We start from the raw sequence: 16,765 nt of genomic DNA on the forward strand, positions 1-16,765 counted from the left end.
CTGGAGAGATGGTAGTGGGCCACTGAGATGTCTATAACTAGGGAGCCTGTTGGGATGTCATGCTGCCTCTGGTCAAGGCACCATGATTCCCCTGATGGGTTCCTTTCAACCACAAACTACTTACCTTTGTATGATTCCTGTTTATATAACAGGTAAAATGATTTGTGATAAAATGTTTTGTGTTGTCATACAAACTAAAGCATAGTATATAACTTCATATTTTTCAGGTGCTTCTAACAATGTCAGCGTGTGATGATGTCTTAGTGTGCAACTTTCCCAAATGCCGGGGGAAATTATCTAGCCGTGCCTGGGTAACAGCTTGTTCACATATTTTTTGTGAGCAACATGGCAGTGGGCAATTTACTCGAACCCCTACTGTTTGCCCAGCGTGTAACAGTACTCTTTCTAGTAGAATGGATATTAAGCACACTGAGCTTAACCCTGCAGAAGAAAAGAAAGCCATTATGTTGGCTGGATTACGTCCTGAGATTGTTCTAGATATATGCTCTCGAGCATTAGTATTCTGGACTTATCAGGTAAGAGGGAACAGATCACCATATCAATTATCAGCACAAACCTATTAGTTTCTTGGATTTTACCATCAGTTTCTCTGCTTGTTTACAAGTACCTAATTTATTGATATTACATATAAAATGGGTTTTTACAGGCTTTTTTTTTTTTTAATATTGATTACCTCTTCTAAAGATAGGTCATCAATATCAGATCGGTGGACTGTGACAAAAACTCTCCAAATTCCAACGCGTCAAGTTCTCCCCATAGCGCTTTAGACAGAAAGTTAGTAGAGGTTTCCTCTGCGAACTTTCTGTTACAATTATACCTAGGGAGAAACCAATGGCGTTTCCATAGGTATAATTGACATGCTGTGATTTCCAAAACCGCGCCGATTCTGGAAATCGCGGCATGTGCGCACCGCATTGTGTATTGCAAAGTGGCCATGGGATTCGCTAGAATCCCATCCACTTTGCCCTGACTGTAAAACGCCACCGTTTATGCCGCAGGCAAATCGCGCAGTTTACGTCCCATAGAGCCCTGGCCCTAAGGCTGAGGCCCCACATTGCAGCAATGCAGCTTTTTTTGTTGCAGATAAAGTTTTTTTTTTTTTTAAGCCAAACCCAGGAGTGGATCTAGCAGAAAGGAGAAGTATAAGGACTTCCGATATATTTCCCATTCTTTTTGGAGCCATTTTTGGCTTTGCCTCAAAAAAAAGCAGCAAAATCCGCAACAAGAAAAGCTATGTTTCTGCAACGTGGAGCCTTAGGCTAAGGCCCCATGGGCTGGAACTGCCGCGCTAAAGCGCTGTGGGAACAACCGCGGCTTGAACGCATTGTGATTCTTCCCGCAATGCTTTGAACAGAAAGTTCACAGAAATTTCCTCCACAGACTTTCTGTTACAATTATATCTACGGGAAAAATCATGGCGTTTTACAGTACTTTGAAAGTGGACGGGATTCATGCGAATCCCATGCCCACTTTGTGGAAAAAAATTGCAGCGCGGACACGCTGTGATTTCCAAAAACGTTACGGTTTTGAAAATCGCAGCATGTCAATTATCTCTACGGAAATGCCGGCGACTTTCCCGCAGATATAATTGTAACAAAGTCCGCAGAGGAAAACTCTGTGAACTTTCTGTTCATAGCGCTGCAGGAAGAACCGCGATGCGTTCACGCTGCAGATGTTCCCGCAGCACTTTAGCGTGGCGTTTCCACCCTGTGGGGCCTTAGCCTAAGACTGAGGCCCCATGTTGTGGAAACGCAGCTTTTTTTGTTGCAGATTTTGTTGCTGTTTTACGAGCCAAAGCCAAGAATGGCTTCAAAAGGAATGGGAAATATATAGGAAACGCTTACACTTCTAGCTTCTGCCCAATCCACTCCTGGCTCAAAAAAACCGCAACAAAATCTGCAACAAAAAAAGCTGTGTTTCCACAATGTGGGGCCTTAGCCTTAAGGAGCATTCACGCGGAGTAACGCCGGGCATGTATTATAGCCGTACACGCCGGCGCTACGGCAGGCTGCCAAACACTTCCCATTCACTTCAATGGGAGCGCCGTTACGAGCGCTCCCATTGAAGTGAATGGGAAGTGTTCGGCAGCCTGCCGTAGCGCCAGCGTGTACGGCTGTAATACACGCCCAGCGTTACTCCGCGTGAATGCTCCTTTAGGCTGGAACCTGCTATGGCAAAGAATGGTCTGTTTTACATTACCTGCAAAGTGGATCGGATTCTGGCTAATTCTATCCACATATTACAGAAAACATCTACAGTGGAAATGTTGCGATTTCAAAAACACTTGGGTTTCGCAGTAAATCACAGCATGTTGATTATACCTACAGAAATGGTGGCGACTTCCATATAGGTGTAATAGAGCCAGAAAGTGCACAAAGGAAAACTCTGTGGTCTTTCTGTGAAAAACACTGTGTACAAAAAAAAACCTGATGCATTTCCGCCATTGTCTTTTCTGCTGTGGTTTTCTCTACAGCGTATTTTGGCTGCAGCTCACTACGTAGGGCCTTAGCCTTAAAGCGTATCTAAACTTTTGGACAACTTTTGATTTTCTGGCAGTATTTGTAATAGATTTTGTAATACACTTTATTAACACATTTTGTCTCATTTCTGTGAAATTCTGCATTTTTTCACTCTTTCCCTTGCTTCTGTATTGAGAGCTGTTCCTGCCCATAACTGCATATGGAGTACAGGCTTAGAATACTTATGTCACAAACATTATAAAACATTATATATATTATCCTAATCCTGTGTTTTCAACCAGTGATACCTCTAGAAATAATATAGATATCACTGCAAAGAGAATCTCCTCTCTCATATAACACCAGAAGCAAGTTTGTATGTTTTATAATGTTTGAGATATAACTGTTTGAACTGACCCTCCCGTAACCTCATTTTCTCTACCCTCAGCCCCGTACTTCAAACCCATATCCATACCCATTTAGGCGACATGCGCACTACTGTCAGGCTGTGATTAAATGACACAGATGGCACACGGATGACATCTGTGTGCCGCCTGTGCCTCCACAGCCCCATTCATTGAGGTCAATGAGCACTGGAAGCAAAAAAAGACAGGTTTAGGATTAGGATTGGCTCCCGGCTACAGCCCCATGCATCAAACCGTGAAAATACACGGTCATGTGTATGGGGCCATGGAGATGAATGGGTCAGTGTGCTACCCATGAAAAACGAAGCTAATACACTGCTTGTACACACGGTGGTGTCCATGAGGCCTTACTTACAGTGAGAGGCAGGAACAGCTCTTAATACAGAAGAAAGGGTAAGAATAAAGAAATGCAGGGTTTCACAGAAAGTATTAATAAAGTATATTACAAAATTTATTAATGGCATAAATACTGTCAGAAAATCAAAAGTTGTCCAAAAGTTTAATACGTCAAAAGGAAAAGGAAAAGGGAATTTATACTCAGCCCATTCACAGTCCAACGCTTGACACTTCCACTCCTGTATATAAATATCTTCTGTCAGCTTTGCTCGGATACAAACTCCCACGGTCCGGAGCAGAAAGCAATACATCCAAAGATAAAAGGAGTATCCAGCACAGCCGTGTTCTTAATAAAATCTTCCTCTTTATTTCAAAGGCTTTGAAAAAGGAATAACAAATTCCGAAACGTGTCAACCTGGACGTATATCTTTGTGACACGTTGTGATGATGGAATACTTTTTATCTGGAACCATGTACTAAAATAAAGAGGAAGATTTTATTAAGAACACGGCTGTGCTGGATACTCCTTTTATCTTTGGATGTAGTCCAAAAGTTTAGTAACACTTTAACTTCAAACAAGTATTCTCCAAACAAGTGTTATGTGAAGAATTGTTTTCTAACGCCATATTTCAAAATAAGATTGAAGTTACATAGAATTACAGTTTAAGTCCAAAAGTCTATAAGGATATTGTTATTCAGAGGTTTATTCCTCATGGAACAAAAATGAATAATGTGACACACAAGTGAGTTTCACTCAGTCTGTGTGTTAGCGCCAGATTTCCCAGCATGATCAGTGTGCATGAGTATGGACTCCTAGTATTATTATAGTTATCTATGATGCCAGAAGCCCCTGCTTCACAGCGATATACTGTACCATGGATGACTATAAGAGTCCATCTAGTTCAGGATAGGGAATCCAGAACTCACATGGACGAAGTACGTTTGTGTGAATCTAGGGTGCCTGTAGGTAGACACATTAACCCCTTAGCGACCCTTGACGTAACTGTACGTCATGGGTCGCATGGGGATGTATGGAGCGAGCTCACACGCTGAGCTCGCTCCATACACGGCAGATGCCGGCTGTATAATACAGCCAGGACCTGCCAATAACAGCAGCGGTCGGTGCCCGAGCCGATCGCTGCTGTTAACCCTTTACACACTGCGGTCAAACGTGACCGCAGTGTGTAAACGGCGCCGGCGGCATGGGCGCCGCCATGTTTCGCCGATCGCCGCCCTCCTGAACGTCACAAGAGGGCGGTGATCGGTTGCTATGACAGCCGGAAGCCTATTGAAGGCTTCCAGGCTTGTCTCTGCATGAGATCTATTAGACGATGCCAGAGGCATCGTCTAATAGAAGTGCTGCGATTTTCCTATTCACTGCAATACTGTAGTATTGCAGTGAATAGTATGAGCGATCAGACTCCCTAGGTTTCAAGGTACCTAAGGGGTCTGATCATAAATGTAACAGAAGAAAAAAAAAAAGTTTTTAAAAGTATTAAAAAAATAAAAAAAATATAAAAGTTCAAATCACCCCCCTTTCCCTAGATCAGCTATAAAAGTAATTAAAGAACATTAAACATAAACATATTAGGTATCCCTGCGCTCCAAAATGCCTGAACTATTAGAATATTAAAACATTTATCCCGTACTGCGAACGGCGTAGTGGCAAAAAAAATAAAAACATCCAAAAAGCGTTTTTTTCAACACTTTGCCTCCTATAAAAAATTGAATAAAAAGTGATCAAACCATCGGATCTTTCCCCAAATGGTATCAATAGAAACGTCATCTTTTCCCGCATAAAAAGACACCACAACCAGCTCCATACATGGAAATATGAAAAAGTTACAGGTGTTAGAACATGATGACACAAATTTTTTTTTCTATTTTGCAAAGTTTATCATTTTTTTTAAAAGTATCAAAAAATTTCAAATACTATATAAATTTGGTATCACCGCGTTTGTACTGACACGTAGAACACAGGTAACATGTCATTTGTACCAAACAGTGAATGCTGTAAAAATTAAACCCATAAGAAAATGGCGCAAATGCATTTTTTCTCCAATTGCGCCTCATTCTGAATTTTTTTCCAGCTTCCCAGTACATTGCACAGCATATTGAATGGTGCCATTACAAAGTACAATTTGTCCCGCAAACAATAAGCTATCATGTGACTCTGTGAACTGAAAAATGAAAAAGTTATGGCTCTTGAAATGTGAGGAGGGAAAAACGAAAATGCGAAACCAAAAAATGGCCTGGTCCTTAAGGGGTTAAAACATTTTTTGGAAACTACGTTTTGCATTTTTTATTAGTGCTAGATATTTTCATTGGACTAGAAACAACAGTGCATACATTATCGCTAGTAAAGCCAGCAATGTATTAGCACCCTAAGGACTTATCTACCAATCATGTCATGTCCATGATTGATAAATTTTCAAGTCTGTGAAAAACAAATCAACTTTGTTTTTCACTTTCTATGCTTTTTTATGAGTAGGAATTGAAACACCATGTCAGTAGCCTGCTATCTGATTCTTGCATTAAAGTATGGCAGCAGCGAGATCCTGTAAGATAATTAGTGATTTCAGACCCCATAGCAACATCAAGGCAGGGCTTAAGAAGGGAGTATATTGGCTGACTTGCCTTTGCACCTAGATGTAATCTTAGTCACCTTACAGGTCTGTTTAGGCCTCGTTCACACAGGGCAAGAGGGGGCGGATTTTGGCGCGGAATCCACGTCATAATCCGCCCTCTCACAATGGTGGTCTATGTAGACCACATGCCGCTAGTGGAAAAAAGAAACGAGCTGCCCTTTCTTCAGGCGGGTTCCGTGGCTGAATCAGCCACGGCGTCTGCCTCACGACAGCACGCTCCGGACTAGGCCCATTCATTTGGGCCTAATCTGGAGCGGAAAGCTCTGATAGGAGGCCGTGCACTGCACCAGCATCCTGTCGTGTCAGCCGCAATGGAATATGCAGACATGTAATTGCGTGTGAACTAGCCCATAACCCACTGGTTGAATTCACTTGTTCTTTTGTGGGCCAGTCCAAGCCTACACATCTGAATGACATCTACATTATAGGGAGTAAGGCTGGTATTACACAGGTAAGACAAGCTTACTGCAATGATAATGATGTCTAACAGTGCTCGTCTGCACCTTCCAAATACACTGCCTGATGCAAAGTACATGTGGGATGTTTTCTCCCCCACTCACATGGATTGGTTATCGGTAGCCTATGATTGTTATTGGCTATTTGTTGCCAATAATCTAGCATGATGGATAAAAGATGCAATCATATGTCTATAAAGCCAACACAGTCCAGTGTCATTGACTCTCATCACATAAGTCATTCTGTGAATTTGTAATCAGGTTTACCAGGAGCGATTGTACCAGGAATATAGATACAGCCAGGCAGAAGGACATCTGAAGCAATTGGAAAAACATTATACCCAGCAAATTCAAAGCAAGGATTCTGAGTTATTAGCCATGAAGGGAGAAGTGAATTCTCTAAAGAAAATCCTGGAGGAATACAAGACAAAATACAGTGACCTCTCAGAGAAGCTGATGGAACGAAACCGACTGTATAATAAGTTGCAGGGGCTGTATGACGGATTACGGCTCCGCCATATTGCAATGTCTAACCGAGAAGTGTCTACAAGTAGAGAGAGAGGTAAGCAGGACTAGTCTAGGTCTTATGGATTTACGTACAATGGGTAATATTAGTGTAGAAGATTAAAGACATAGGAAACATTGTTGGTTTTTTTTTGTTTTTTTTTTTACATATTTTCACCTGGATAGGTTAAATCAAGTTGAATATAAAAATTTCTTGGCAAGTGCTGAACTTAACAGTATAAGAATGACCTAGTGTACAGCAGACGATCCCAACCTGTTCTATCTTGAATACTGCATTGGTCCAGAGATATTAGGGAAACATTTACTGAGGAGAAATTTTATGGGTTTTTTTTTTCTACAGGAGGTCTATCTAGTTAAAAGAGTCCTACATAGGATACAAAAATTTGCTCAGATTTAAAGATTATATTTTAGTGGGAGATTTGAACACCCGCTAACGTGGCCATACACAAGATGGATGTTGGCCAGACCTCACCAATATCAATTGGAATAGCTGACCATGTAATGTGTAATTTTTTAACAAATTTTGGCTGCTTTCTAGTGGTTATATAATTTTTATATTGATGGCCTATGCTTAGAACAGACCATCACTATGAGATCTGCGATGATCCAACAACTGGGATCCTCACAGATCAGCTATACTGAAATAGCAAAACTGTGGCGTTTTTCTAATTCCTAATTTTCTAAACCGTTAAGTTTTTGGAAATGTCCATTAAGCCTATGGAAACGTTGTCAGTTTTCCTATAGGTATAATTGAAGCAGAAAGTCCACACAGGAAAACTCTGCGGACTTTGTGTGAAAAGCGGTGCAGGAAAAACCACAATGTGTTTCCGTTGCAGTTTTTCCAACAGCACTTTTTTGCTGTGGCCTGCTACTTGGGGCCTTAGCGAAATAATTACTAATTATACTAAGTGAATATTAACTAAGTAACAACTAATTGCACATATGTACAAATATGTAGACCTAGCTAAGTACAATTGTTTATTCTTTAGGACGCACGGGCCACGCTGCAAGAACACCACCTTTACAATTAAGTGATGACGACTGTCATACTGAGACTCTCTTCCCTTCACCTCCTTTTCGTGATCCTCGAAGCACTACACATGGCTCCCCTGAAATGAGAGGAGACCCGCAGCACTTGGCTTCATCGAGGGGTTACAGAAATGCAAGAATGTAAACAGAAGCACCTTTTGGAAATGTGTTCACACCTTCAGTTACATATAAGTTCATATAGATGCAGAAATGTGTATATACGCATTTGGTTTTATTCTAAGCATTTGTAAGTGTTTTCAGTTGAAATGTTATCTACCATAATAGAATTAAAGAGAATTCATTGCATATTGGTGTAATAGACTATTACAGAACCAGACGGAAAAAAAGGGTTCCAGACCCAACAAAAGGCCGAAATATTCAACGTAGACATAAAGTGTAAAATATTGTACTTTATTCTTGAAACTCAATTAAAAGTAATAAATAGAGTATGAAATGTTTTTGACACATAGAACACTACAATACAAACAAAAAGACAACCCACAGAGACAGAAGCCAGCACTGTCAGCTTATCATAATACAGCTGTATTATGATAAGCTGACAGTGCTGGCTTCTGTCTCTGTGGGTTGTCTTTTTGTTTGTATTGTAGTGTTCTATGTGTCAAAAACATTTCATACTCTATTTATTACTTTTAATTGAGTTTCAAGAATAAAGTACAATATTTTACACTTTATGTCTACGTTGAATATTTCGGCCTTTTGTTGGGTCTGGAACCCTTTTTTTCCGTTTGTATTTCTGCATAGAGGTTGAGATATGCTTCTTGATATCGGGTGGAGTTGTGAGAGTTAAATATGTTTACTTGATATATATGTTTTTGTACTCTCCTTTGCCATGCTTTTTTTGTTTCTATATTACAGAACCAGGTTTCCTTTCTGTAAGACTATGATGGCAGGTTTAAAGCTTATTGACTTACGTAAGATAAAAACTACTCAGCAATGGAAAATTCACAAAGCCAGGGAAAATACTTTGAATTGCTCATCTCTATTAAATAAATTCCTCATACCTGACCATGGCAGCATGAAAGCCTGATTGGCTCCTTTGTTACAAATAACCTTTAGTAGATGTTTGGGAGAGAAAGCAGATTTATTCATTGAGTCTGACTTGGTTTCACATAAGAACCTAGCAAATTTACAGAGAAGGAAATAACTATTTGATCCTTTGCTGATTTTCTGAGTTTGCCCACTGACAAAAACATGAAAAGTCTGTAATTTTAAGGGTAGCTCCTCCGTCGTCCCCCCCCCCTCCGTAATAGCAGCATCGCTCCTGCCACTGCTGGCTTCATGCAGGGCAGGAGCGTAGCGATGTCGCAGGCACCTGTGCTGGCGTCTAACCCTCCCCGACACACGCCTCTCTATTACAGTGGATGCCGGGTCTGCATTGGTGGCCCCTTCCCCCAATGTGTAAACTACCCCCCCCCCCCTCCAGGCTCGCTCCCGTGCACTTAGCCCCTCCTCCTTCCCCCCTGGCAGCAGGCAGATACATCACTTGACTTTTGACCAGATAAGTCAAGGGATTGTTTGTCCTCTATCAGCTTGTGAGTACAAGCTCTGCTGCTTACCTGCATTTGTAATTCTGTTCCTGGACCTCATATTGGTCACTTAGGCTTTTTGCTATACAGTTACTCCTGGAGAAATACATACAAATGCAAGATATACTACAGCCAGTGTTACCAGTCGAAAAACCTGCCAAGACATGTTTGAAGTCTTATAGAGTCAGAACAGCCCAGAAAGCCCCTGCATATATTTCTACTTTCAGGAATACTCAGGTACTCATTAGTGTGCTAGATGACAGCCCATAGTAAAGTTTTTGTTTTGATTTCCCCCCACCCCATACAGCACAGCTAATAACTTTAGGTTTAGGTTAAGACACAACACAGCATGATCTGAGTTAAACAGCACTGTATGAATGACGACACCTTTCACATTTTGTCATTTGTAAAACTCTAAAAAAAATTCATCTTTATTGAATGTCAATTTTTATGACCATTTCATTAAAACCACATTTCAACCCTACAGCCAACCACCTTGTCATTTTAACATCTCTTCACCTAGGATCCCTGCAGAGTCCAGCCCAAGCTTTTCAGTAGAGCCTAGAAAAACAATCAAAAACTGATTACGGTAATATCACCACTAGACATTAAAGTGTATGTACATGTTACATTTTAAACTCATTTTAGAGATATTTGGAGCCCCTCAAAAATGTAATCTATTCTCACACACAACAAGCCTCTATGTTTACAGTGTAAGGCCTCAACCATTGCAGATTTTTTTTTGCCAGATTTAGATGTTTTGAGCCAAACCCAGAACTGGTGTAATAAAGTGGAATATATGATGGAGGCATTTGCACCCCCCCCCCATTCCCTCTGCTAAATTTACTTCATGTGCCAATAACTTCCTGTGGTGCGCCACATTTGTCTCAGTAAGAGGGGATTTGTCTGCTTATGCTATCCCATTATGTTTTATGCCATACATATGTCTCATTGTGACAGAATTTGAGCTTCTACAAACATATTTTTTGAAGGTCTGTATGACAGATTCAAAAGTGTGCAAAAGATCGACAGTATTGATAAATGTGTTTAAAATTGTAGCAATGCCACATTCTTTATGAAAACCCAAGCATGTCTACACCATGCAAGTTTAGATAATTGCTTGCAGTTCTGCATGTAAAAATCCTGTAGGATTTTACATGGGTACCTATTTGTTCTTAGTTTCAAGAGCAAGGAAGACACTTTTTGGGTCCTTATCCAAAGGTTAAGGTAGTTTAATGTTTACATGGTGCAAGTGGTTGCCTAAACTTTAGAGAGTGTATAAGCCAGTCTTCTGTAAAGCTCCCTAGATCAGTTAATATTTTACTTAATGGTCAGGAAAACTCAGAAACAAGACAAGTATTATAAATATTTCTGACTTAAATGGTCACCAAGTTGTCAAGCCTCTTGACTTGTACAGTTAAATAAAACATAACCAAAGTGCTTTGTTCATGTCATTTATGCCCTGATTCACTGAAAGGACCGAAATCCCAAAGATAGGGTATAAACAAAAGAAAAGAAAAATAAAACTTCACCTTTATTTAAATCAGTTAAAAACCAACTGTAAGTATAAAAGGTAAAACGCTAGATAGGATCGGCCAAACTGACGTTCATTAAGCCAATATTATTGTGTACCTATAATGGTATGTACACTAGGGAGATAGGTATCATAGGGGACCATAGACTGTTGTTCGTCCCTATATACTAATACCCTCACTCCCTATATATCGTATGTTGGCATGTCAGGGGACACTGGTTCTGAATGCTTTGACTCTGAGATCCAATATGATAAAGTTGGTGAGAGTGCCAACCCCCCCTGAGGATACTGGCCTAACGCCACACCAACAGGGAAGGAAGCCGGCCACCCTACACCAGTGGATAACAGAGCTTCAGACCAGTCGCCCCAGCCACACATATAACTCCTAAAGCAGCCCACTTATGCCCTGCATGGTTTCTGGGAGAGACTATGAAGCAGATGTACAGCACTTCGCATCTACTGGACAGTCTAGAGAGAAATGCAAGCTGTCTACAGAGTGAAAAAGTGCTAAAAAGGAAAGAACACAAGTCAAAGTGTCACTGCCCAACCAGAGAGATTATGGAAAAGTGGTTAAAGGGCAACTAGTCTTTAAATATTAATATGTAAATGCAACAACACTAACAAGTCCAGAGACTTTCCATCTCTACATACCTTAACACAGATGTAATACATGACAGCATCAACTTCAAGTTCTCAGAAGGCCAGCTACGTTTCATAAAGCCTGTAACAAGAAGACTGCTTAGAAGTGACCTCTTCCCACAGTTGGCATACATCTAGTACCAAGACATCTTTAGGTTTTGTCTTGCCCCGCAAAATTCAGAAGTGAGTAGAGGCAGCCAACCCACCATCACACACTGCTGAGTGAAAAAGGCAACTTTAATCTACGACAGCCTAAAATCTCAGAGTCCATAACTTGGGGCTCAGAAAGGAACAGCTGTCGAATTGAGGGAGCCATGTTCTCAAGGCATTAGCTACTTTATGAGAGCTCGTTACAATTCTGCATAATCTGCAGGCAGCATGTTATACATCAGGAATAGTTTTTTGGGAAAGGATTAATTTATAATTCATTTCTTCCTTTGTTTCTGAGTTTAGGAGTAACTGAGTCCAGCAGGTGGATCCAACTGGGATTAAAAGCTCTGCAGGAACATTCACTGTTCAGATCGCCCACTGGACTTCAGAGCTGAGCACTGAAATAATTGTATAAATGACAAGTTATAATGAGAATAATATGCAAATCTGTCTTCCATGATGTAATTATATTCTTCCCATGATCCCTTGCACAGTGGAGAGCTAATGGCTTAATAAGACTCCACACACCTATATGGTGGTCTCTCCCTATAGAGTGACGATATCCCACCGAAGTTATAATGAATCTTATAAAACAATACAAGACTCTGCTCAGCTCCTGGTATACAACTTGCTGCCTGCAGGTTACATGGCATTCTCATGGTGTCAGACTCCCTTTAAACACTAGCACACAGGTCTGTCTGCTACATTTGACGGTTGTTGACATTAAGTACCATTGTCACTACAAATTAAACTTACCTTTTTAGAGATATTCAGGCCATGGTTTACCAGAAACACCTAAAAATAAATAAACAGAACGATTAGTGTACTGATCAAAAAATTTCAGAAGAAAAATAAAAACCCGAAGTGCAGCTCAGAGCATACAACATAATCATAGATCTCAGGTGAAACACGGACTATGCTAACTCATCACAGCGCACTTCAGCTCTGATGCACATGCCAGTAGGTGTACATGCATCTAGGATACAGTAGGGGACCGCTCTGTCATGCATTTACAAAATATGGTTTTCAATTCACTCACTACTAATACTGCCCAACCCAAACAATCAAATATCTCTGTAGGCTGATGGCTCCGCTTTTGTTCAAATGTGATTCTATATTTTTGGACCACAGCTCCTTAGGATTAAGACTTTTAAATACAGTGTCCTGTTTTACAGCCATTTAGTTGTCTCATGTAGACCTACAAAGCAGGGCTGTGGAGTCAGTACATTAAGACACTGGCTCCTATTAGCCCAACTCCTTCATAAATGGCTGATGTCAGGGTCAGAAGATTTAAAGCTTCCAAGTCAGTAATATATAGTTAGTAATTTAAGCCAATTCCAGAGGACTTTCCCCAATGCTACAGCCTTGCAGACCGAGTCTTGCTTGAACAGAGGTGGAGTTACCAAATACTCTGCTTCAAATATCACTTACATATCAGTATTATAGCTACATCGATTTACCTGTATTCAATCTGTACATGCAGAGGTCACCTTTGGCAGTAGGTCCTTGCATCTTGCAGCGTTTGTTGTCTTTGGTCATGCATCTGGAGATAATGGACACAAGTTAGCTTTCTATAAAGTTGTCCAAAAGACAACCCAGTTATTGCTATAGAGTATATTAGGGAAAAGTAAAGCTTTAGAGGACCCTCTACACATAGGAAGTGTACCTCTGGGGGGCTGTACACTTGTCTATTCAGTAGATCTGTTTAATAGTAAGGCCTTGTTCCCACAGAGTAACGTGGCGTTCAATCTGACACTTAAACATGTGTCAGAGTGAGCGCTTCAAAACAGAATCCCAGTGACTTCAATGGGTTCCGTTTAACGCGCGTAACACATTGAAATCAATGGGTTCAAAATCCTCCCATAGATTTCAGTGTGTAGCACGTGTTAGCCGAAACCCATTGAAGTCAATGGGATACTGTTTTGAAGCGCTCACTCTGACACGTGTTTACATGTCAGATTGAGCGCCGCGTTACTCCATGGGAACGGGGCCTATAACAGATACAAATCCATCAATTGTTACTATAAAAAAACAATCGATTTAGTTAAACAGAGCCATGAATAGTGGAATGTAGAGATGGGTAAACCTCAAGATTAGTTTTGACAAATATTTGTGAGGTTGACTGGTATCTATGCAATATGTTTTAGCTTTCTATATTTAAAAGTCTGCACATGTTAAACCAAAAAAAATGAATGGCCTCTCTAATTCACAAAAATGGACATGATAAGCCTGCTCAGGGCATGAACATAATCATGGTTTTTCAGGTGAAACACGGACTATGCAAACTCATCACAGCAGGCCTTTGATAACATTAACAGGGATTCACAGTGGCCTGAAGCAGAGGCTTTACTACTGACGCTAGGTTCACACTAGCGTTCGGTCTCCGTACTGTGGTTTCCGTCTTCTGCATGCAGTCAGATCAGTCCGCGGTGAGCGTTTTATGCTCTCCACCGCGAAACCGTTTTTTTAAAAACTGGACACAGAGTACTGCATGTCCGACTCTGTGTCCGGATTAAAAACGGTTTCGCGGCGGAGAGCATAAAACGCTCAACGCCGCTCATGGCCGGACATCTTTCAAACCCATTCAAATGAATGGGTGAGAAAGACTCCTGCAGGTTTCCGTCTCCTGCTCTGTTTTGTGCAGGAAACGGAAACCTGCAGAACGGAGACCGGACGCAGATGTGAAGGAGCCCTAAATTCAAATGAACAAAGTTTTTCATAGCCAGGGGTTGGGGGGTCACCACCCATACTGGCTGCGTCAGAGCTATAGTTTGTCACCAATGTGTACTAAGTCTTTGGTTCACTGGTCATCACCATACAAGTGAAATGCATCACAACATGTGCCAAGTATAAAAGCATACCTCCAGTTATAAGCAGCTTCTCATAAGTGAATAGTGCATGTGACTTAGAAGCTTTATCATACATTTTAAAGGGGTTGTGCAGCTACAGACACCAGGTCCCCTAGTGATCAGGCTGGGAGTCATTCAGTTCTATGGGACTGCCAGCATCCCCATGGAGAACTGGTCACACATGGGCTCCATTTACAATGAGGCATCTATAAGGCTGAGTTCAGACGGGGTTTTATGGTCAGAAATTTGACGCGGAGGTCACCGCAGATTCTGCATGGATGCCAGTGCAGTGCATCTGCATCCAGTCGCAGCATTCCGCTCCGGATTAGGCCCAAATGAATTGGCCTAGACAGGAGGGTCTTCAGGCGGACGTCCAGTCGCAGATTCTGCCTGATGAAAGAGCATGTTGCTTCTTTTTTCCAGGAGCGGCAACAAACCACTCACAGAAAAAGGAACCCATTGATTGCAATGGGAGGAGCTTTGGAACCAGATTCTGATGCAGATTCTACGTCAAAATCTGGCACATAAAACCCCGTGTGAACCCGGCCTTACAGCACAACTCCCTAAGGATAAACCTCCACCCTTTATCTTATCAATCTGCCTAAACTTACACTATATTTGTCTCTGTATTCACTTAGAAGACCTTTCACCACTCCAAGCCTGTGCAGTTTTCTACACCATATTACAGGCACAGCTGCACAGACTCTGGGGCACTTTATTATCTCTGTAGTCCCCCTCCTTGTGGAGCTCTGAGCCCCGTTAGTTCTGGTGCCCTGTATGTTAATTAAGCCGGTCAGTGTCAGAAGGGCGGTTCTGACACTAAAGACAGCAGCTATGTCAGTCTACACTGTCCAATTAGCAGAGGACAATGTCGGAGCTGCTTCTACAGCGTGATCTCAGGAGTTCTTGTGAGATCACGCAGCCTTCTCTTTACAGGGTTGCACAGAACACCCGGAGAAGCAATACAGGCCGAGTATTGAAGTAGATGAAGGAGAACTTCAGTGACATCACTACAGGTAAGTAAAGAAACCTCTAAGCAATGAGCATAAGTGCCCAGTAGCCCCTAAACCATACCTCCCAACATTTGAAGAACAGAAAGAGGGCCAAAATGTGTGGTGCGCATAGCGTGCTGCGGCAAATTTAGCTCCGCCCACTTTAAGTTGACCCTGCCCACTCCCAATCATCTTTACATGTGCCCCCACACAGTATAATCCTCCTACAGTTACCCATACATTATATGTTCCCACATTATAATGTCCCCTCCAACTGCCCCACAGTATTAAGTCCCTTTCCTGGTGCCCCAGTTTAACCTGAGGGAAACTAGAGGGGACATGAAACTGGAGCAGCTGGAGGGGGACATTAACAGTAGGGGTAGTTGGAGGGGGCAATAAATTAATGGCAGCTGAAGTGGGACATTAAACTGGGGGCAACTAGAAGGGGAGATTAAACTTGGACAGCTAAAATCAGACATTAAAGCGTAGGGGTAGCTGGACGGTGAAATTAAACTGGGGGCAATTAGAGGCAGACAGGTCTCCTCCAGCTACCTCCACGGTTTAATGCCCCCTCCAGCTGTCCCCAGTTTCAGTGTCCCCCTTCATCTACCCCCCAGTTTCATGTCCCTCCTCCATTTCTCCCCCAGTTTCATATCCCCCTCCATTTGTCCCCAGTTTCCTCTACCCCTCCATCTCTCCTCCAGTTTCATATCCACTTTTATCTGCCCCCCCCCCCGTTTCATGCTCCCCCTCCACGTGGCCCCAGTTTCATGTCCCCCTCATCTCTGTCCTCAATATAACGTTCCCCTTCCATCGCTGCCCCTAGGTTACTGTTGACACACACACACCTTATACTGCTGGTCACTTCCAAAACAGCATATACATGTTTTACACTAGTCATATCCAGAGCAGTATTTACATGTCATACACTAGTCACATCCAAAGCAGCATATACATGTCTTACAGTAGTGACAGCTACAGAGCTGTATTCACAGGCCTTGCACTACTCATATCCCGCTCAGTACCTTAGACGACACATCTGTCCTTCTCTTCCAGCATTGCACGGGATACTAAGACACGCCCACCTAGTCACGTGACATCTGATCTCACACAAGGTCCTTCAGCTTTCTCCTGATCACCCCCGGCTCTTATACCA

At 41.9% G+C, this 16,765-nt stretch overlaps 1 protein-coding gene, 1 long non-coding RNA gene and 2 other non-coding genes across 5 annotated transcripts; 1 reads left to right on the forward strand and 3 right to left on the reverse strand.

The window, feature by feature from the left end:
• Positions 1-239: 239 nt before the first annotated feature.
• On the forward strand, positions 240-8,946 carry LOC142203822 (E3 ubiquitin-protein ligase CCNB1IP1-like). The gene is made up of 4 exons (XM_075274933.1): positions 240-536; positions 6,606-6,906; positions 7,859-8,039; positions 8,775-8,946. The coding sequence occupies exons 1-4, from the start codon at positions 240-242 to the stop codon at positions 8,944-8,946; spliced, it is 951 nt and encodes a 316-aa protein (XP_075131034.1).
• Positions 8,947-9,879: 933 nt separating this feature from the next.
• Positions 9,880-16,725, reverse strand: LOC142194114 (uncharacterized). Of its 2 annotated transcripts, none has more exons than XR_012715014.1 (5): positions 16,635-16,725; positions 13,229-13,311; positions 12,525-12,563; positions 11,631-11,700; positions 9,880-10,006 (listed from the first exon to the last, which is right to left on the reverse strand). It is a non-coding gene; the product is annotated as an uncharacterized LOC142194114 (long non-coding RNA). The 2 variants fall into 2 exon arrangements; XR_012715015.1 differs by lacking the exon at positions 16,635-16,725 and adding an exon at positions 16,574-16,623.
• On the reverse strand, positions 11,775-11,919 carry LOC142191001 (small nucleolar RNA SNORA79). The gene has a single exon (XR_012714621.1). It is a non-coding gene; the product is annotated as a small nucleolar RNA SNORA79 (small nucleolar RNA).
• Positions 13,995-14,069, reverse strand: LOC142191008 (small nucleolar RNA SNORD126). The gene has a single exon (XR_012714627.1). It is a non-coding gene; the product is annotated as a small nucleolar RNA SNORD126 (small nucleolar RNA).
• Positions 16,726-16,765: the final 40 nt, after the last annotated feature.

Source organism: Leptodactylus fuscus, chromosome 1 (assembly GCF_031893055.1).
Source record: "Leptodactylus fuscus isolate aLepFus1 chromosome 1, aLepFus1.hap2, whole genome shotgun sequence".
In the NCBI taxonomy this organism is placed as follows: Eukaryota; Metazoa; Chordata; class Amphibia; order Anura; family Leptodactylidae; genus Leptodactylus; species Leptodactylus fuscus.